Genomic DNA, 24143 nt, shown 5'->3' on the forward strand with positions numbered 1-24143 from the left:
CTTAGATCAGTTCGACCCTGGAGAGACTGTGCAAGTTCATGGGGTGGAATTTTACTGAGCGTTCGTCTGTGCTTGTTAATAGGAGAGACTTTTTACCGGGATGAGATACGCTTTAAAAAAGGGGTGCAAGGATACTTGTTGATGCTATCGAAGCCGTGTTTGGTGTGTTGGAAAACTTCTGGCTACAGAAGGGGTTTACATTGACTAATAGATTAACAACAGCGCCAGACTGAGGTGATTCTTGTGCTGCTTCTGTGGAAACTTTCAGTATTCTCGAAAGAAAGGTGTAGGGGATTTCAAGGCCTGCTGAGGATCCTCATGGAACAAGCAAATACGTGAGCTGAGTAGAGTTACTATGAGTACAAATGTACGCATGTATACTTGCGTGTGTACTAATGCTAGGCGCATAGTACATGAATTTGGTGAAGTACTGGTAAAATCCTAAAATGCGGATATTATAGACATGGCGTCACTCTGACATAGCAGAAATTGAATATAGGGAGTACAATATGCAAAGACAAGACAAAGGAGGGCTGTTATGCTCTTAGGTAAGAAGCGCATAATATTTAAGGCTGTGCATTCAGTTGACACAGTGGAAGGTGGAGTCAGTTTGATGTTACTTGGAAAAGTGAAAAACAAAATTGAGAGTGGGAGTGTATTACAGGCCTAATGACCATGATGAGTATAACAAACAACTGTACAGACATTTAGAATATCTTATAATGAGGGATTTTAACTTTCCATATATTGACTGGATTGGTCATTCACGCACTAGCAAGCTGTTTGTAGATTTATTGGATGGCTGTTTTCTACAGCAGCATGTTAGAGAGGCAACAAATGAAAACAATACTCATGATCTGATCATTATCATGGACTCTTCATGCATTAAGAATCTGCAGATAAAAGAACCACTAGGCGGCAGTAATCACATGGTTTTGTTGGGATTTACTCTAAAGATATTACTACCATCAATGGTAGAGGCAATGGCTTTTGCTTTCGTAAAGATGACTACAGTGGTCACAGACAGACAGATAGACAGACTTAAACTCTATGCAATACAACCAACTGATGGTGTTGCCAACAGTAAATTCTAAATGGAAAGCGTTAACGGATGTTATCGTACAAACTACTAGGCTATTCATACCAACTAAGAAATGTAGGCAAAAGGCTTAGACCTAAATGGATATCAGATGAATTAATGAGGCTCCTCACAGAGTAAAATAATACATGGGATACATACAAATTATCAGGTGATACAGAAGCCTATGGTAGATATAAATTAGTCTGTAATCAAGTCACAAAGCAGGTTAGACAAACTAAGACAGATTACAAGAAATCCTTGGAAAAGGATGCAAAGAAAAACAGCAGAGACATTTTTTTACTTATGTAAACAGGAAGATGAATCACATTGGGCCACTTGATGTTAGTGGCTTAACTGTTGACGAACCTGCTTAGGTTACTGAGAAACTGAATAGGTATTTTGCATCTACATTCACATATGAAGAATTCTTTAGGGAAGTGGATGCCAGAAATTTGTCAAACTTTAACAGGGAACTAAATTATTTTGTAATAACGGAGAGGAAAGTGGAATAGAAATTGTTGAAGATAAACATACGGGAGGCACCTGATGGGGATAGTATCTCTCCAGTCATTAAGAGAGACAATAAAGGAGATAAGCAAATCGTTAGCCATAATTATGAGAGAATCTTTGCTTTCAGGGAAAGTTCCTGTGGACTGCAGATTTACAAATATATCACCATTTCACAAAGGGGTGGGGGGAATCAAAGTGTGATATGAGTAATTAGAGACAACAAGCTTAGCATCTGTTCCAGGGAAAATGGAGTTACTGGTTACAGAAGTAATGCAATATCATCTAGACAAGGCTGCAATTATACTTTGGCCACAGCATGGGCTTGGGGGCGACGCCGTCTGACTAATCTGATTGGATACTGTGATGCAGTATCAAGGTAACTAACTGGAGGCAAATAATTTTGACATCTTGTACTTAGTTTTTGACACACTTGCGCATAAAAGACTTCTGTACAAATTGGTGCAGTGTGGTATATATAAAAGGTTGGTTGAGTGGAAGATGGCAGAGAATGGTTATTAAAGTGTTGGGAAGACGTGTCAGGATTAATATGTACCTTTTGCTGAGGATACGAAGATAGGCAGAGTGGTTAACTGACATTGATAAGGTTATGCTACTGCAACAATTTCTTGACAAATTAGGCCGACGTTCTAAGAAGTGACAATTGAAGTTTAGCGTTGACAAATGCAAGGTAATGCATATGGGTAGCAGTAAATCTAGAATAACATAACTGTTGTACCACACTCAGGGTGGTGGGAGAAGGAAAAGACATGGGAGTAGTTATGAAGTCAGACGAAGTTCTCTGAGTAGGACAGATCATGTTGAAGTCACATGATCTGTCCTACTGAAGTCACAATCCCACCCCACCCCACAAAACGCAAATCTGACTGAAATTCACAGAAAATTCTGGATTCTAGGGTGTTAGCAGAATATTAAAGACACATTTTTTTCAATAAATTTACAAACCTTTAATGAACATTATATACAGCATTTACATAAAAGAAACAAATAATTACATACAACCATACCAATTTCCATATATTTGGATCGTACTACAGTACACTACACTGACTCTCTCAACTACTCTCAATTTACAAATTATTAACATCAGTTTGTATCAGTTGTATTTTACTTAATATGAATCCTCGATGATTACTCAATCTTTCTCTTATATTACCAATTTTTATCACTATCATCAGTAAAACTCATTTCAACTCTTATTACTCTTTTGTATATTTTTTTTAGCCTTTAAGCCATGAAGTGTATTACAACTGGTATCCGCTTACCTCAATGTTCACTATAAATCACTCATTCTACCTTAGTTACTCTCTAGTTTCCATCTTTGTCATCCCTCTTTACTCATGAGGTTTCTTTATAAATAAAATTTCTTTCTCCTTACACCTCATCTGGTATGTTATCTTGTGTTGGCACCTGGCCTAAATTAATGATATAGGTTAACATATCCTTACAATATACTACCCATATATATATTTACTAATATTTACTAATTCCTTTATACTATTACTTTCTTTTTATTACCCCTCTACCACCCTTACATTATTTCATAATCATTAACATTCATAACAAATTATCTCAACCTTAGTAACTAACCTGCCTAATAGAACAAGAATGTCATTTTTTTTTTTTTTTTTTTTAAAAAGGACTATCACTCAATTCCTTACAGAGCTAGGTTATTAGTCCTTGAGTTCAGGATTCAAGAAAAAAACTGGAACAGACTTACGTTCCGGAATGGCCGCTACTTCCAATTTCCTTGCGTTCTGTCTTCTTTCATTGGCAGACAGGCTTTCTTCCATTTCTTGGGCACACTGCCTTCCGATGCCGGACAAGGCTTTCTTCAATTTCTTGGGCCCTCTGCTTCCCTTAGTGGCGGACAGGCTTTCTTTCCCTTCTAAGCTCACATATCTGCACAACTAGCCCTTATCTATGCCTTAGGATGCCAGACCAGGCTTTTTGTCTTCTTTGCTCACTTATCTGCACAACTTTCAATGCACATGTTCCCACTCTTCCATACTTCCAAAAAACCATCACTTACAATCGGCAGTTATTCGCGTCCTCACTACCACTTTCTCTCACGTTTTTCCTTCTTTTTCTTCATCTTGCTACCACGAGATGTGAACTCCGACCACCAAAAACTACTTCCACTTGTACCCGCAAACTCACGACTTTTTCCCCTTGACCACAGAGAAATCAGATACAGAAAGGACACTTGCTCCCATTTCTCTTTCCCTCAAGTTTGGAATGCTTCCTCCAAGGACTTGTAACCAATCCTCATACTCTGTTTAATTTTTCATTCCTTCCTATTGGCTAAAACAACTCACCACAGCTGTCTCCCTAGAGCACAAACCAACCCTTCTCTGGAATTTTTTTTTTTTTTTTTCACATGGCAGCATGACCTTTTTTAATGTTTGTCGGATCACCACCAAAACATCCATTTTCGTGTTCACACTTTTCTCTGCTAAATATATCGAACTTATCCAAAATTCAGTCGCCCTGACACCGTTTTCTTTTGACGCGAACACTGGACGTCCACTAATTTCCTGTTTACTTCCTAAGAACCGTTAAAAGAGACGCTTTGTAATCCTGTTTCACGGTCCTGTTGTTCTTGCCCTCAGCAACCCTTTCACACCTGTTCTCAAATGGCACCTCTACCTAGTCCTGCTGTCCCTGTTTGCTGTCTATATTACTCGAAATTACTTGTTTCATTTAGCCGCTATTTAACATATACATCTATAACTTTCCCATCCCAAAATCCAGTGTTTCTTCAAACTTTAACCTTATTTACATTAAAACTAAATATCCAATCTAACTATCTCTAACTTAATACTCGGGCATTAATGCTAATTCTCACTTTCCGTTGCCCTTCTTGGATTTATTTTAGCTAAAAAATATTTCTATTATATTTGTAAGATCTATATCTTACAATGTGGTTTTGCCAATGATATACAGGAATTTTTCCAGCAGGGATAAGGAAGTGATTACCCCGTTGTACATGGTAACGGTTAAGCCACATCTTCAGTACTACATAGGTGTGAAACTTCTTTTTAGGAAGGATGTGGAGCTGTTGAGACCAGTACAGAGAAGAGCAACGAGATTAGTGAGGGGATCAAAAGGGTGCTCTTACCAAGAAAGACTTCAGTGCTGCAAATTGCAGCATGTGGGGACTAGGCACCTGCGAGGTGATCTGATTGATTGTTTAAGGCTTTGGATGGATTGAGCAAGTTCAGTGCTGATGGCATTCATCCTCTTGCTCAGACTGTACACATGAGAAAGCATAAATTCAATTTGAGGATGGATGATTGCAGGATAGATGTGCGGAAATCTGTCTTCAGGCAAGAGTAGTTTATTGTTGAAACAGGTTTCCATCTGGTGTTGTGGAAGCGGGTAGGCTGAATCAACTCAAGGAAGAAGTAGACATACTATGTTAGAGGGGATGGACAGGTGATGTGGGAATTTTTTTTTTGTTAATGTTGTATAAGCTTGCTTTCTTGCATTTGTCACTAGTAGAGCAATTTCTAAGAAACTATGTACACCGGCCCGTGATGAAAATTACAAGTGCAGTTTCTATCACCGCACATTCTCATAAAATGTTCTGTCTGTATTTCAGCACTATCCGATGAAATCAAAGGAGGTTCAGCTAATAATTTTATTAAGAATATTATCATTAACCGTATTTAGTGGTCACGTGAACTCTAACGCATGTAAAACAGTACTCTGGCTTGACCACATCGTTCGAGTTTAAAGAAAATAGTATTTCGGGAGGGGAGAGAGACTTGTTTCGTCTTTTTGCACCCAAATGTGCTACTGACATAATAATGATGCTATCGAAAGTCCTTAGCTAGAAAGACTTTCGATGTTTAAAATAAATGGATCATCGACTTCAGCATGTGTAGTGTGTGTGCTCGGCACGCACGAGCGTAAAACTAGGAATTCCAGCTGAAGGCTTACCATTTCCTGCGAATATGAAATATTCTTCACATGACTAGTGCTCCGAAAGAATAGCAAGACGTGTGCATCATTTTTATTCTGATAGAGAATGCTAAAGGTCGGTGCGTGTCTTTTTTAAAATTCTTTCCAAATTAGATGAGAAATAATTGTAATAACTGAATTTTAAACTTTGTTTTATTACTAAATAATACATTTTATATACGGTATATATCTCAAAATACATTGATTTCCCCTTTAAGAACCCAGTGCTAATAGGACGACCGCAATGCAACCTCTATAAGTAACTTTATCGTTATGCGCATGCGTGTCATCCTGGGTTTGCTCATGGTCGCTTAGTTACCAGTAGTGTCAATTATTGGCAGACGTTAAACGTATGGCACTGTATAACTGTTTCGATCTGTTTATTTACAGTGTATTCGTTCAAGAACGATATGCCTGCGAGTGAAGAGGAAAACGGGGACTAAATTGGGTAAGTAATTCCTTATTATCCTTTTTTTTTTTTTTTCCTAAGTGTTTCGAGTTGGGATAAAGCCTGCGGTGACTCTATATTTAAAGGTAAATGCTAATGACACTTAATGCAGTGTCAGTAAACTTATCGCTGTCTAACCAAGGTGGACAGTCGTGTTTCAAATGTTCTAAATTTTAATGAAAGTTTAATTAATTGCTCATCTAACCAACAGTGGACAAAATAGTAAGTTCTAATGTAGAAGAGGCGAATATTTAGTTAGTGTTTCTGTTCTTAACTTTTATTTTTTAAATAAGATCTCCATCACAAAGATATGTGACAGATGGATATTTTAATCTACTTGATTCTATCTTAAGAACCGAAGGTCCTTTCCATATTATAGTTAATACATAAGATTCTCTGGCATTATACTATGAACACGAGTTTATTTTATGCTTTGTTTGCTAAGACATGATTTTTATTTTTGATGTATTGTGTGTGAATGTAATAATCTATTATATATTATCAAAACCGTTCTTAAATATGTTTGTTTACGATATTGGCCTAGAGTTTTGATTCTGCAAAGATAAATCATATATCATTCGAAAAGTCTCAACTAGGAATTGAGTTTACGATATTAACCAGAATAACAAATTAATTTTTAAATTCAAAATTAAGGAACTGATGCGTTTGTGCAAATGGCTAACTGACATCGTAAATTAGATAATATATGCACAATGTAACAGTTGATCCAGTAGTGTAATGGATAAGAGTTTTTATTGTGTATTTATTTACTTATTTTTTCCGTTTCCACTAATTATTCCTTGGATTCTTTTGATCCGGAGGTATCTCATTTGTTCTGAGGAAGAATAAATGAGCACTTTGCATACGAGCTGTAGATTATGTGCGAATTATATAGCAAGAAAGATTAAGCTCCTCTCTTATTCTGAGAGATCAGTCGTTGGGACATTTTTTTTTTTTCTCTTGCATTTCTGAAGCCAATATAAAAATTATTGTATATTGGTGTGTGTTCATATTCGTATTGTCCAATTTAACGCGGATGGAGTGGAATTTTCAGCCCGTACATCACATAAATCGCTCCACCACTTCTACAAACAAATTGGACGATACGGATATGAAAGATCATTTTAACGCTCAGATGCCACTAAAATAATTTGAGTTTCTACATTTGTTACTAAAACTTCATCAGAGTTAATGACGCATAATTAAATTCATTCCTAAAGAAATTGATTATATAATAACTAAATAATGACTGTGTATATTCATGCAAAATATAGAAGAAAGTTTCATTTTATAATCGTGCACAGACAATCTTATTATAAAAAAAGAAACATTTTCAGCAAGTGAAGTTTATAACCATTCTTTTTATGGCAGCCAATTTAAAAACGCTTACAATTTGCTGTGCACATAGTACTTAATACTCATTAATATTCTGAAGTATCTCAAAGTTTGAGACTGTATAAAGAACATTTCAGAATATGCTGCCAAAAATTGCATATTGTACAAAAAAATTCTGAATTAGCAAGAAAACATTTTAAGGAGTATTTCTGGAACTGGAATTTTGTAATAAATTTTATGGGATGTAGTATTTTGAAAGATGTTCGCGTAAGCAGCAATTTATCAACTTTAAATGGAATTTAAACTTGGCACAAATCGTTACTTGTTTCCACAGGTAAAAAAAAAAACATAAATAATAATAAAATAACTCCCCGGAACGTTTATCATCTCCCATCTCATTACACTGTAATGGTACTGGTTCTTTAATGGTTCACATTTGTATCCTTGGTAACGGTTACGAGTCTACCGTCTACAAATGGAGCTTCTGTACCAGACCCTATAAACGCACTCGCTGAAGCGTTCCTTTGCTGATCTGCGAAAAATTAAGCTAAACATAAAACTGACAGGACACAGAAAGCCAGAAACTACTACGGGATTCTACATACAAGTATGTAATGTTCAGTGAATTTACATGCACTTGCCGAGCTTTTTCTTTCGTCTTTTCTTCGTGGCCTTTATTTTACAAAACCTCTCAACATTCCGACTAGAAACAGGCGCCGTGACGTCACAATGTTAATTGTATTATCAGACGTTATTAGTTTTTATGGCTTCAGTTCACTTCCACAGCAGTCATATTCGTTGCAGCAGCAGCCATTAAAGTGCAGCATCTAAGCAGGGGCATATGGATTCTGGCGGCGATTGACGCCGGGGCAAACAGCAAATTTGGGTCGTCGACTAAATAGTGTTGGCAAGAAGTGATTCAGATGAGGTTAAAACTTGCCAGCCCGGCCCTACTTCTCTAAGTACAATATATATGTAGTGAAGCTCTATTTCGGACCATTTTTATGGTTTAACGTATGAATATTTTTTGTTTATTTAATGATTAAGTGGGAGAAGCTTGAGTTTTTTTCGGTATGAAAAAAAAATTAGAATTAGCAATCATCTTTGAAATATTTTTCTGTGTTGATTAATTCTCTAGTGTACAGCATGGAAAAATATGCGGTTGAAAGTAATTCTTTTTATTTTATCGATTTTTAAATGGGGGGCGGGGGGATTGCTAGTAAATGAGGTATTGCTAGGTAGACAATTGGGACCTGACTATTGAGTACTGTATTGCTGGAAGTTGCTAAAATACTTCCTGGAAAGTCCTTCTGAAGAACTAATTAATAGCTCGGCCATTCAGCTGTTGGTGACTTTTAGCTGAAGCATAGTCGGTCACAAGACTCCATCAAAGATCCTTCGAGGAGGGGGTGAACCTCCATACGTTTGGCTGTTGCCATGGAGATTAACCTGCGGTTATGTACCTTTCTTAGTGAAAGTGACAATATCCTACCTCCCCCTTTCTTTCTTATAGCTTGTCAATCGATTGTTCGTTCTCTGGAGGGGGCTTCCAAGAATTGTAGTCTTCTCGGTGGCATTATTGGTTTCTTGGGATTTTCAGTAGCTGTGGATATCTCGTTAATGGAGTGAATCTAAGTCATTGCGGAAAACGATGATTCAAGCGCGCGCACAGCATCCAGATGATTTAGGAATATAATAATCATGATGATTGGTTTGCTCTTCATTTTATTATTTGTTTTTAATGGTTTACACTAGAAAACCAATCTGTTTGGATTCTAAACTGCATTATGAATGCTGCTTATGCAGCCTAAAAAGCTGTTTATACTAAGCATGGAATTCTATGCTCCGATTGTTTGCTGCGTTATTTATTAATAATATTTGCCATGTAGTGCAAAGAAGTCACAGGCTTTTGCTGCACTGAAAAAAAAATCCCAAGTAGATAAGAAAATAGAAATTATATGCTCCCTCCTCATATAGGTAACTGTCCGGTTGACCTTTGAATTTATTCAACTTGTCAGCCTCAACTACCTGCGAGGGCAGCTTGTTCCAGCAATCAACGACTCGCTGGCTTAAAGAGAACTTCCTACAATCTAAACCTCAACCCTCTAATCTGAACCTCAACCCCTGTAATTTGAATTTACGGCCTTGGTTCTGGAAGTCTTTATAACGGCGAAAACTCCACCTTCATTTTACTAATTCTTTTCAGAGCCTTAAACCTCAATCAGGTCACCTTTGAGTAGCCTGGTTGCCCGCATAATTGGAGTTTTTTTCTTTTTTTTTTTTTTTTTCATTACCCTATCAGTTTTTGCCAATAAAAGGCCCACCTGAGCTACCAGTATACTGCTTCCAAAATTCTCAAGATCATAAAGCACTCAAACCTACGTTGGTTTAATTATGCTTACTTATTTCTGATTTGGAAATATGTACATAATGAAGTCAAACGTTTCGTAGAATTTTTTTACCATTTCTTCAGACACAGCTGTCTTTAGAATATCACTGTCACTTAGGTCACAAACTCGTCTTCGAATAATAGTTTACCCACGCACGATGATGTTCAAGGAATATCGAAAATTTTCAAGATCACTACACACTAAAATTGTGAAGGTAACATCAAGCTAGCTATGAAAATTTCTTTTTCCCCCCTCTTTAATAGCGTCAAAGTTTTGGCAATGGCGAATGCATGTAAAGGGTAGAGTACGAAAGCCGCGTAGAAGTCCGAAGTTCTTTCTTGTCTAGTAGTCACATGACACCTTGGTGTGTCACTTCGAGGTCGCTGTAAACTTTGCTTTTTGGAGCGGAGTGGTTATTTCAGACACATGATGTACTGTGCACTGGCGGCGACATCCCAGCATCCTCTAAATAACGATTTAAAGGTCAGGACAGGTCAAACGGTCATTCCTCTAGTGATTGCTTTACCAAATGGCACTTTACCAAACAGCAGTTTTTCACTCGCACGGAAACATTTCCGCTGCTATAGAGAACTTGATCTGTGCAGTACACATTCCATGGTTCTAATAACGTTCTCTTCCTCATCCGGGAGTGGGGGGGGGGGATTTCGAAACACCGAGTGCTCTGTTACATCGAACGCCACGCTTAATGTAATATACTTTAACTGATTGGACAGATTGTTTCTATGTTGAAAACGAAACCAGAAACTTATTAGTACAGTGAATGCCTCTCATTAACAAACATGAGACGGTTTGCTAATCAGGGGCGTGCTCAGTAAATTGTACTTGGGAGGGAGAGTGGGTAAATACGTGAGTAGAATGGCCAATGGCCACATTATACAGTACGGTGGATTGTTAAATGTGACCTGTAATCTTTCTCCCATCAACATAAGCCACTGATTCCCATAAAGTGGAGCCAGTACCTTCTTGTGATGATCCCTTTGCGTGATCAGTATAAGTAGGTGATAATGTCGGCTTTAAAACATCTAGTTCGAAAATGTTAAAATATGAGGTGAAGAATTTGGAAAAGTAATCGGTTTAGCGGTGTTAACTGAATCTTTGCTGTTATACGCGATCTCATACGAATTTCCGTTGTTTGTGAACACATCTCGGTGATGTGCTGGTAGGAAATCAAGTCATCCCCTGTTGCCCGTCACTACCTCGGCCCACCTCTCCGAGGTAGTGACGGGTAACGGATTGTGCCGTGATTTCCAAGCGCCTGAGGCCAAATGAACATAATACAACCCGACATTAAACTGCACAAAACCAACACTTACACAAACACAATCTGGCATTTACAGTGAACTGTATTCATCACAGACATTACTACGCGGAGTTCGGGGTGATCCTCGGTGCAACGAGACAATTAACACTGTCATTATGATGTGCTGGTAGGAATTGTGGGGCAGTTCATTCCAATTGAGCAGAAAGCACACTGTGTCTCAAAGCACTTCTCAGTTTCGACCATTAACGAGAAACAAACCCAAGCCACGATCCAAGTACAGCGCGAATTTAAGCAGTACGTATCAGGCTATGAAATCTGAGTTCAGCTTAAAATTATATTCTAAATGTAGGGGATAATGTCGTAAATATAGTTATATTCAACAATGTTTTCCAACCTGTGGTCCGCGGGACTTCACAATAAAACAGAGCCCTTTTTTTCTTTAGCCAATGATTCTATTAACAGTGAGTTGAGTGACAGTATGTCTATAAAAACCTAACCTATACCACGTATGTTAAGTATGGGTGCATATCGCAGCATTTAAAAAAGTTTGTTAAATTAGAAAATAAAAGTTTGAAACTCAAACAATTGCCCTTAATATTTCTTAATAAATGCTGATAATCCATAACTTAGTTAATTTCAATCCTTCCTGTCTTCTATCTTGCAAAAAGGATTCTTCCGTTCCTGTGTTTATCTTAAATGACACTCAGATTTCTAGACAAGATCTCCCTGTTAGGGATTATCCTGACTTCTATACTCGCTTGTGCATAAGCGCAAATATGGCTTCCTCTGTATCTAAAATTACTGGGTTTTCTCTTCAGCTTTCGGCGTAACTTTTCTTCTAACAAGTACTCACTCTGTACAAATCCGAAATCAGCCCTACCATGGAATATTATCCCACATCTGTGGTGCCCTCCCCCAGATCCTCTCTAAACTCCATTCAGAAGAGGATTCAAAAGAGTGAGGTTAATTAATGATCCGTCTCTTACAAAGTCTTTCCACTTTGTTTCATAGTCATTTTGTTTGAAGCCAGCATTTTCTATAAATTCTTTCCATGGGCACTGTTCTTTTGAACTGGTTTCAGTAATTCTCCCCCATCCTCTCCCTTTCTTTTCCAAATCAGTTTGAACATGTGCTGCAACCAGTTGGTATCCTTTTATTTATTTTTTTTTTATTTAATTTTATCGTACATTACAGGTCAAACCCCAATTACAATGTACACTGGAAAAATATAAACAAAAAAAAGATAAAAATGCAAAAGAAATACTTTATGCAGATAATTCAACATATATATACACTGAGTGGACAGAAATCATGGGACCCCTAACTAATAAGGGGTAGGCCCACCTTTCGCCCAGATAAGGCAGTCACACGGCGAGGAATTGAGTCCACTAGTTCACGAAAGTGTTCCACAGGTATATCCATCCATCCACCCATGCTTGCTGCACCGCTAGCCATAATTCCGTCGCATTCCTGGGTAGAGGACCCAAGGCTCTAACGGACCTTTCCACAGCATCCCAAGATACTCCATAGGGTTCATGTCCGGTGAATGGGGAGGCCACTCCATGGTGGTAAAATCTACCGAATGCTCTTCGAACCATGTTCTAGCCACCATGTCTCTGTTTGGCGGCGCATGGTCCTGCTGGAAGAGTCCATTGCACTGTGGGTGCATGATGACCATGACGGGATGCAGATGGTCTGCAAGGATGGACATATAACCTGGACCGTTCAGAGTGCGTCTACACGTACCAGAGGTCCCAAAGTGTGCCAGTTGAACACGCCCAATTACCGACCTAAACATTTCCTTGTTGACATGACGGGCGCATAGCTTCGTGCGGTTTCTGCGAGATACGCCACCTCCTGTCCGCTTGATCAAACGGGACTCGTTGGACCAGGAGACCTGTCTCCAATCCAAGATCCAGTGCCGATGTTCTTTCGCCCGGTTGAGGCGTAGTCTTGTCGTGGTGTCAATGGTACTCTGGTGGCTCGGCGGCTCCCATAACCTATTGCTGCTAATGATCGCCTGATAGCCTTGGTGGAGACGTTTCTGGCACCTCCTTCGTTGACGTTAGCGATTTGTGCCACTTTCGCTCTCCAGTTGACTGAAACAATGCGAGACGTCCACCACCTTTCTCTGCCCACAGCGCTGTCCACGATGAAATGTTATTCCGGAAATGGCGTATTCCCGATACTGTTGAACGGGGAGAGTGCAATTTTTGTACCACCTCCGCGAGAGAGTAACCCATGTACCGAGCACTCTCTTTCATCCCTCTTTCAAAGTCCGTTAACTCATGACCTTTATCCATATTGACATCGAATTACCATGTACGTGAATGCAGTGTGGACGAAGCCAAGCTGTGGGTCCACTAGCGAGAGGGCTGACAGCGTCTCGTTACCCAGGAACCAGGTATCCCAAGAATTCTGTTCTTTCAGTGTATATATACGAAATAAATATTGAATAATATAAAAACCAAAACTGAACGTTTTGGTTTTATTAATACAATAATATAAGATATAAATAAATGCTTCGCTAACTAAAATTGTGAAAGAACATAAAATTTAAATACGTTTAAAGTTGCCTAAAACACAAACCATAAAAAATAGTCTAAGAATGTATGTATGGCTGTACGAAAGAATGCCAATAAAAGAATCAAAAATATTTATTAACCGTAAAAGACGATTCATTTGACTATGTACCATAATCCGTACGATTTTTGACTAAAAATAATTATTTTATATCCAGTAAATCTGTTTGGAGTGTGAAAATTTATATAAATTAACAGGTCAGGGCAACGAACTTAGTTGTTTAAAGTATTGTAAATGAGTTGAGGACCTTCATTTTTCATTTTTTTTTTTTAAGAGAATTATATTCATTTATTTATACACAATTTTATATACATTCTGAAGATTTTCATTTATAAAGATGTATATACAATTTTATATACACTGACATTCTCATCATAATTATATGGTGGCTTGTGTGGTTTTTTTTTTGTGACCCCTAGACGTAAGTCTAACCCCACCTATGTATATAAAGTGCTTAGCATCATAATACACAGCCATTTCTGAATAAATGATGCTAAGCACTTTATATACATAGTCTAAATTTGTTCGCAGCTTGAGGCTCTAGCCCTAAATGCGCCTTAGTCTAACCCCACCTTGAGAAGTCTGTGATGCAGCAGTACTACTATCTCTACAGGCCTGATAAACTACCGTGGCTCTCCTTTGCTGATCATGCCACGCACTTCGGTTTTATTCAAAATTTTAAATATTGTTTAATTGTTCAAAATTTAATGTTTATTTGAATATAATTCTTTCTACCGTATGAATAAAATATTGTATATGTTACATATTTATTATATTTACCCCTTTTTATTGTACTGTATTTGTTGTATTATTGTACTGTATATACTTTTTAAATTTATAAATTATATTTGGGTAGTAATAAATTTTAGTGAATGAAATTAGCGCATATGGACTTCGGTCCTGGTGGCGCCTTTTAGGGAAGTGCCTAACATGCCCATACCGATAGATGAAAAAGATTCCTCAAGCTGTCCAACCGAGGAACAAAATAAAAAGACTGGTGGTGGTGGTACCTCAGTCTATATTTAAACCAATTCTAACCCAAGGAAGTACCATTTCTAACTTGTAAAGCTCTAGAAGAAACAGGCATAAGCTGTCATGTCCCACAATTGTTGGGCAGTCACCCCTAGTCCATATCATGGACCAAAAGAGACTTTATTAACCTGGATCAAGCCATAATAAAAAATAAATAACATGCGCAATACATACAAATAATAAAATCAATTTTTCCCAATCAGGAAAATATTATTTACATAATACTATACATGCATATGACACAAATTCCATGAACCATTCTAGGCTCATCGTATAATATTGCTCAAAATGACGACTCTTCTTTTGAAGACCTTGTTGGAAAAACAACTGGAAAGCCATTAAGTTTTTGACGGCTTGCGCCAAAACGTATACATTGTCCTCATAAATGGATTGAGTTTGTTGAAATAGCTCCAGTGTTAGATCTTGATACAAAGAGCATGATAGTAGCACATGTTTCCAGTCCTCCCTGTCACCCCAAATGCAACAGAGATCAGTTTCGAGTCCTAAACTACAAAGTTTATCCTTCAGCGACCCATGTCCTGTTAATATAAACGAGGTTGTCATTGATGGATAAAACCACTTTATTTCTTTGTTAGTAGCAAATGAAGCATTCTGTATAAAACACCTAGTAGTTTTACCAATATCACTATTCAGTCATCTATTCTTCCAAACTGTTAAATTTTGACCATAAGTTAGTCTTCTCTTATTTTATATCCAAAAGAGGGTTACTCTCAATGTTAAAGATATTAACTGACTGACCTTTCTTTAAATACGAAATCATTCCCCTGAACGCCACATATAGGTCTAAAGGAATGCATCCAGAAATAACTTGCAATGCGTTTGTGGAAGTTGTCCTACAACATCTATGGGTTGTCAGAATCATAACGCACTATATTGATAATAATTGAGCCTTTACTTTCACGTGAGTTACCCATTAGAACCATACAATTGCTGCATATGATATTATTGGCAAAATATCCCCTTTGCAATATAGTGCTGATGTTTGATGCCCCAATCTGTTCGCCAGATGCATTACATTTGCTGTAAATTTCTTAATTTTCATTGCCAGATTGACATGTGGAATAAAAGAATTTATCGTCAATTAACAGTCCCAGATATTTGCTTTTGTGTGACATACGGAATTTGCACGTTATTAATTTTGATTGATGGTGGACTGTTATAGTCAAGTTTATGATTAAAAATCATGATTTTGGTTTTTGACTCGGAGATTTGAGTTTGAATCGAAGACCTGAAAGAATACGCCGTTTGGCCAAGTGCTTCAAATGATATTTTTTAAGTATTCATCCGCTGTTATGTGCTCCAAAGGGCCAAAGAATGGAGACCAAATGAAAGAGGCGAATTCTATATTTGGAACCAAGGAGACGCACAGTGTTATGTATAGAACACCATTAATTGTTATTTGATAATTATGTTCAGTTAAGATAGTTATGAAACCATTGTAATAGTGGATTCCAAAAGTAAGCATAAGCTTGAAGTAAGGATTGATCACAGAATCAAAAGCACGAGCAAAATCTGTATATTGTAGGATGTCCGAGATGATCCATAGATCTGGTGACATATTGCCAGAATAAATTTAATTATTCTCGCAATATATCACCAAGTTAATGAATTTGATAGTACTGATCCTGTAAGTCTGAACCCGTGTTTATTGAACTAAGATAAAATGATGAAACCTGTTATGCTGAATGGACAATTGTGTCATTCAGCTTTGCTAAGGAGTTCAGTAAAGTTTAAGTGGATAATTCTGAATCAAATGACGTTGGCTTTTTTGTGTATTGGAATTATGTAACACTTTTGAAAGCAGAAAGATAAGTTCAAGCGCTCAATGATACATTTATATTTAATGTAAGCAGCGAGCAAATGCAAAGAGCTTTCAAGTTCTTGTGGAATGTCATCAGCTCCCGTTGAGTTTTTTTTTTTTTAATATATGAATTTCCTGGTAAACATCGACTTCGTTAATAGTAAATAAGCAAAAAGTTCCAAAACACACAAAAGAAGTGGTCACAATTTTGAGGAATATAATCGTTCTCAAGAGAAATAATTTTTGGAGCTGTTGCCATATCAAAAGCTTCTGATATTAATTTATTCGACACTGTGATAAAATTTTATTTCGGAGGTCACTTGAAAGCTTAGAGTTAACAAAATGCCCAAGGCTCTTAAGTCATTGAGTTGGGATATTGAAGATTTGATTGAATCAATATACTTCCTATATAGTTTTCTGCAGTCAAGGTTGAACGCTTATACTGGATGATTCAATATTCGCACAACCCGAATATCAGTAATTAAAATGCGTTAATTCTTTTCTATTAGATTATGTAATTAAAACAATTATTGATAGTAATTGTAATAATAAATGTTGTAAACATCCATCTTTTCATCATATTTGATTTTACAAATGTATGAATCATCAAATTGTTGATTCAAACAGGTGTTTAAATAAAGAATAAACTAGTTAAATATTATCTTGGGGGGGAGCAAGGAACTACCCTCTCTCGGGCGGGGGTAGCTCCCGTAGGACGAGCTTGAAAGTTCAATACCCCTAAAAGGGGCATTGAAATTTCAAGAAACGCGAAGTGTCGTGGTGTGTGACCGACTGTCGATTTTAGGTGTGTGAGGGGAAACCGGAGTAGCCGGGGGAAACCTCACTCCACGGCCTGAGATCGACTAACTCAGCACCGAGTGGAAGAAGGCAGGAAAACTTCCTGAATACCTTCTGCTGGATTCGAACCCAGGCCCTTCTACTCGGCGAACAAGCGCGCTACAACTGCGCTACCGTGGACCGCACGAACAGCGCGTGCAAGTCAACTTATATGCCCTTGCAGTTTCCCCGCAATACTGCAATTGTTCTACGTAAACGAATTGTTCATCTTGCCATGGTACAAGCAATTTAAAATTGAGTAAAAACAAATATCATTAATTAAAATGTGTTAATTCCTTTTTTACTTTTACATTATGTAATTATAAAAATTTATAATAAACATTGAAAATGTCAAACTGCTTGAATACATGCACGGAATCTTTTCATCATATTCGATGATATCCTTTTGTATGGTTTTTTTTTTTTTTTTTTTTTTTTTGCCGTCGAACAGAATGTGCTGCAGCATGTACAGGGGAATCCAAGAACGAGTACACGAAGTCTAGCAAACGCAGTCGGGGTTTCCCATTGCAGCGTCTGGAGGATTCTCCGAGAACAAGACATGCATCCGTTTCACGTGCAGCGTGTCCAGACACAGCAACCGGAGGATTATGCACCTCGTATTGCTTTCGCACAGTGGTACCTTGGAAAATGTGCTACAAATCCCCTTTTTCCTGCTGAAGTGTTGTTTTCCGATGAGGCATCCTTCACAAGGGAAGGAATTTTCAACACCCATATCTGGGCGGTCGAGAACCCGCATGCAATACGACGTCGTGCAGCACAGATTCGATTTTCGGTCAATGTATGGGCCGGTATTATGGGAGATCACCTCATCGGACCTTACCTGTTACCGTGTCGTCTAACCGGACCTATCTACTTGATCTTTCTGCAGCAAGTATTGCCACAACTTTTGAGAGATGAACAGATTTCTGCATCGACGCAACAGACAATGTGGTTCCAACACGATGGAGCCCCTGCCCATTATAGCGGAGATGTTCGTAACTACCTGGATGTCACATTTGGTCAACAGTGGATCGGACGTGGTGGTCCCGTGCGTTGGCCTGCTCGGTCACCCGACCTATCATGTCTTGATTTTTATTTCTGGGGTCATATGAAATCGCTAGTTTATGACACCCCTGTTGACAATGCTGAGGAGCTGGTTGCAAGAATCGCAGTAGCTGCCGAAGAAATTCGAAATTCGCCTGGAGTATTCCAGAATGTTCGGATGTCCATGCGTCGGAGATGTGAGGCGTGCATTGTAGCCCGTGGAAGAAACTTCGAACACTTACTTTAATCCATGTACCTTTTGCTTCTTTTCATGTATTATTAAAACGATTTCTCACTTACGGTCTCTTTTCTTTATGGTGGTTCTGTGTACAACTCCGCTTCAGGAAAGCATTTCTGACCCCACATTGCTATATGATTTCGAGTTGTCAGGATGTACCCTACCCCTCTTAGAAGTTTTGAAACGTTTAACTGAAACACCCTGTATGTGCAGTGACTCTTACTAATATAAAATAACATTTAACAATACAATACTATACTAACACCAGGTGGCAGATGACTTTCATCAACTGGTGCAATACCACCACTTTGCTTATTGGAGGTCTGAAGTTGTTAAACCCATGTTTAGTAATCAGAGCTAAGTTTCCGGCATCTCTTCCCTCTCCATTTCCTTCACCCCATGCACGGTACTATAGGTTGTAATACCTTTCGTGTTTGTGGTTCTCATAAAAAAAAAAAAAAAAAGTCATAGCGAATGCGTTTAAAATCTTAATCCGTCCTGGGAGTTTCTCGGAAGCATACATTTTGTGTGAAAACTGACTTTATAAGCAATAGCTGATTTTAACTTTTGATTAAACCAACATTGATATCTTATTGTCCAACTTAAAACTCACAGAATGAACTTTCTTCTTCCCTCCACTTCCGTTTTCTGGAACAGCCTTCCTTCGCATGAATTTCCTGAAAGTTAAAAGTATTGTAGGTTCTAACACCTTTCGTGTTTGCGGCTTTCATCGCTTGTGTGCGATATACAGGGTGTCTCAAAAATACACGGGATAACTTCAGGAATGAGTTCCTCATATGTAGACAATAAAAAATTATTTTATATCAACATAGTTCCGGAAATGCTTGGTTTCCGAGTTTTGAAGGTCTGTCTATTACACTTAACTGTTCACATCACCTTATAGTAATTGTACAAAATGTCCACTTTCTGCCTGAATACAGGCGCGAAGACGATGCCAAATTCCTGGCATGTTTCGTATTGTCTCACAACCTGCCACAATTCGATTGCGGAGAGTTTCCACATCAACTTAAATGGACTCACAAGAAGAGATCTAGTGGGTTTAAATCAGATGAACGTGGAGGCCAGGTAGTTGGTCCACCGACCAGAAAACCTTTGATTCAGGTAATTGCAGGCTAGGTGGCTTGAAATGTGCGGGAGCGCCATCGTGCATGAAGTGTGCTTGTTGACGAATGATCAGTGGCCTGTCGTCCAAGAAATCAGGCATGTTGTTTTCCAGAAAGTTTCTGTACGGCTGCCCACCTGTCTTGTCATATCTCTTTTATTAAAAATACTCAATTCGAAACATGCGAGTATAATATAAACTGTACAAAGCAGCCACGAGAGACTGCTAAATACAATGCTGTTTCTCGTATTCTCTGTGAACTCCTTTGACAGGTGGTCGATCCGGAGTATAAACAGAAAATTTATTTACTTATTTTTATGTTTCGTTTTTAAATCCCTAAAGTACTTTTTATAATAATAAACAGTCTTTTATATGGCCAGTTAAACTGGCAACTGGCCTTCTACTTAAAACGGATTCGCCGGTCTAAATCGGCCATTTGGCAACCTTAATGGAAAATGATGCTAAACGGGAAAAATTAGGGAAAACAAAACAACTTCAAGAAAATGTTACGCTGTTTTCATTGAAATATTTTAGTTTACACGACGTTTTTACGCTAGTTATGAGAACAATGAAATATTTGGCTATTTATAAAGAATATAAACAAAAATATTTAATATAGATTAGTTTTACGAAAGATGCAAGCAGTCACTGGATCAAGTTCTATAGCAACAATTAAGCAATATGAAACAATGATAGCTTCTGCTTCAGTCCCTTGGCCGATGTTTGGGATTGCAGAAGTTTGAGTAACTTTATGAATTTTTTGAAGTTGTAGTCAAATCCGACTTGAACGATTTCTTTCGGGTTGCAGCCAAATCCGACTTGGATTCATTAGCAAAGGAAGTTGTTTGGATAAGAAAGCTGTACTGATATATATCAAGTTGAGGCATGCTTGAATCGGTTGACAGTTCTTAGGAACAATTGCAACAGTGTCCGAATTACAGTATCATATTGGACTGGAAAGGACCTCAGTAACACACTTTTTTGTCTTCTTCGTGAAGAAAAAATTCTACTGTAATTTCTTGGTTTTTTTCCCCATAATTTTAACGAACGTAATACTTTCATTTTTAGTTCATGTATGGTCCAACGATGAAAACCTCTTATCAGCTGTTAAGTTTTTATTAAAACTAATAACAGAATCAGAATATTTTCTGAGAATTTTTCTGTTCTTTTGAGAGACTAAACTATCGGGATTTTCATCGTGATAAATACGAGGTGTGCCAATCAAGTTCTGGACTGATTCTATTGCGGTCATGTTCGATGAGTTTAAAAATAAACGGAAGTGGCATGTTATAGTCCAAACTTTCTCCATGCGTCAGAGGCATGTAGAGGACTTCAAAATCATCACCAGAGCTCAAAAAGTTTCGTTTACGGAAGTCCAGGATCAAGATGATGCTGATCATGTTTTTTGGCAAACAGGATGTGATTCACAAGGAATTTGAACCTGAAGAGAGAGATTCTATGTACAGATGTAAATTTAGTGAAACCTGGATATAATAAGTGGAAACATGCCACTAGAGATTAACTTCCCTACTACTCACTATCATGGAATATCCTTGCGTCAAACTAATTATTTACACCAAGTTCTTAATGGCAAACGTTTATCCGTACAAGAATTGCTGGATAAAGCAAAGTACGAAGAACGAATGGAAAATCGGAAAAGACCGGTGCCAATAATTAAAACGATTCTACTTTGTGGAAAGCAAAGAATACCGTTAAGAGGTCATCGAGACAGTGAGCCCATTAACTTATCAGAAGCTGTAAACTACAATGAAGGAAACTTTTCGAGCTTATGCGAAAATTTTCTTTCATTTGCCCCTCTAAATTCTGCAACTGGTGAAAATATAGCGAAAGAAATAATTAATCAACTTGAAAATTTTGGGATAGATTTTCTCAGGATGTGCAGGCCCCCTGCCCCCGAGTGTATTTTCTGGTTACGCCACTGGATCAACCATCCACCCACTTCCCGATCTAGCACTAGTGGACTGCTCCCACTGGTGCTAGATCGGGATAAGTGGACTACTTCCTCTTTTCCAGGGTGAAAACTGCCCTCAAAGGAAATATATTTCAGGCTGCTCGAGGACATAAAGAAACACATAACCGAAGAACTGAACATCATCTCTTTGGACACCTTGCTGACTTGTTTCAGAAAATTTTAGAAAGGTGTAAAAAGTGCATTCAATCAGGTGGTGATTACGTTGAATAAAAATAACACTATTTTTGAGCTCCACTTGTTCTTTTTTTATTGCACCAGTGCGGGAACTTTATTGCCACGCTTAGTATATAATGATTGACTGTCATTGCATTCAACTCCCGCATAACCTTTAAGTCTGTTTAAGCGGGAAGGAAAAATTCCTCAGGGATTAAACTACCATACTGCCTGATCCGCTACCACAAGGTTCCCCGAATGGTTGGTTTAGATTGGTTATCAAAGAGGAGAGATGGGACCCATTCGTGCATATTGTGGGAGTCCCAGACATCCACCACCAGGTACGTTTTAAGGGAAAAAAAAAAAAAAAAAAGCGCAAAAAGGAATTGCAGGAGGGAGCAGAATTTACAGTACGTCGAGCCCACCCGGTCACTTTGCTTAATTATGCCTCAAGAGGAGAAGTGGTCAGTTTAAATTCTGTAGTACTCTCACTCGATTAATGTTGGCTGGTTATAATGAAAGGCGATTTAACGTCTCATTAGTTTGACACTGTCCGTTAATGAATCCTCGGATTCGGTATGTAATTGGTAACATGCCAAAATGCTTTCCTAATGAGTTAATCTGTCATGTTATTTTCGCTGGTATATCCACGTACTTCTTGAGCCGGCGTACATTTCAAATGGGATTGCTTTAATATTGAAGAAATGGCCCAAACGGATGATTACCATTTTTAAAATCATCTCTATAGAAAATCCTTGGACATGGCAGGAACAAAATGGATTCTTTTCATTTCATTTTCTTTTTCATTTCTATAAGACCCATTTCTTGAGCATTTTATGACGGGCCTCGCGATAAATAGATTTTTGTATTCGAAGAATGTGAAATTCAACAAATAAATCTGTTGGTCGAAATTGTTTAATTTTGACACTAGATGGCGGTACTGAACGTAACATCCTGAAAAGGAAAGATCTGTAGTGTTTACACAATGTTACAAATAGCTTTGCATCAGCGTCTGTTCTTTCTAGAGAAGGGTAGTTTTTAGCATCCCCTTTTGATAAGTGAGGAAACCTGCGGAAGTGCAAGACTAAACACAGCCCAACAGCACGGCGGGGTGCTATTTTTGTTCCTGCCATGTCCTCAGTTGTTTCCCATCTAGAATTCCCTCCTAGCAGAATGGGAATAGGAAGGGAGGGGATGTAAAAGTGACACTCCGTTGTATATACAGTCTTTGTGCTCTTTATTCTGTTACCTTGGTAACCGGATTAGAAGAGGCGAGTGTGTGAAGCAGTAGGATATTCTTGTCCACGAACAGCCGTTCGTGTGGAGGAGGACCAACTGCTCCTGGTGTCACTGCACGTGTGGGATGTTTCTTCAGCATCTTGCTCGATTTTCTTTGGCTTTGCACTCCTTTGTTTTATCGCTAACAAACTTATTTTTGAACCCTGTTTCATCTGCATGGCTGATCTTATTTTTAAATCCAACGCTGACAGTTTTAGAGAAATCAAATCTCTTAGCATTTTAATTCCAGTAAACTCTGCATAGATATTTCAACAAATTACTGTAGACCTTGTTTTTTTTATTATTTGTGGACTATAACAATAATGTATTATGCAACTTTCGACAGTACAGTTGTTGCGTGTTTGGTTTGTCCATTCTATTGTTCGCTTTTTTTTTTCCATAAGTTGAAGGATTTTCATTGCTGTTAATTGTGCTACTGACTCACTTAGATGACATGCAGTATAGCTAGGTCTACAGCCAGATTTATAAAGCTAAAACGACTGTACTTTTTTTTTTTTTTTAATGCGACTTGCCATGCTTAGCTAAGCACAGTCAGAACTCTTTGCTGGTATCTGTTGGTTGCGCTGCCTTAATTTTATCACTTTCAATTTTTGTTTGGAGTTTTAAATAATTCGTTACCATTATTTCCTTCGTTTGCAAAAAATAAATAAAAATAATCCACTGGACATTTACTTCTTCGTGGGCGTTGTGCTATGAAGCGAAGTCTGTTCCACAACTTCGCTTCGTAGTACTTGTTCGTTATCGGGATCTTAGAGTCGAACTTACGCCTATAGAAATTAGACGGTTGTCTAGACTCAAACGTGTAATATTCCGGTACCCATTTCAACCTCCACCCCAGGTTTTGCTGCATTAATTGTAGTCTGAAATAAACGCCTCTGAGTTGCTTTAGAACACAGTATTACGTTGCAGCAATTATACCAAATTTTATATAAATGCCTGGAATTAATATTGGAACAACATTATTTGATTTTTTCCCCTTGGGGCTCTCT

The 24143-nt window shown here is 38.0% G+C and overlaps 1 protein-coding gene across 2 annotated transcripts in view; it reads left to right on the plus strand.

Annotated features, from left to right (window-relative positions):
* Positions 1-24143, plus strand: part of LOC150081922 (protein PALS1-like) — a 262311-nt gene that overhangs the window by 76291 nt on the left and 161877 nt on the right. For both annotated transcript variants that reach the window (XM_090378985.1, XM_090378986.1), the window contains exon 3: positions 5966-6023. In XM_090378985.1, the coding sequence (XP_090235111.1) occupies positions 5966-6023 (58 nt within the window). The remainder of the gene's footprint in view (positions 1-5965; positions 6024-24143) is intronic.

Source organism: Mastigoproctus giganteus, chromosome 8, assembly GCF_048544385.1.
Source record: "Mastigoproctus giganteus isolate SK-2022 chromosome 8, ASM4854438v1, whole genome shotgun sequence".
In the NCBI taxonomy this organism is placed as follows: Eukaryota; Metazoa; Arthropoda; class Arachnida; order Uropygi; family Thelyphonidae; genus Mastigoproctus; species Mastigoproctus giganteus.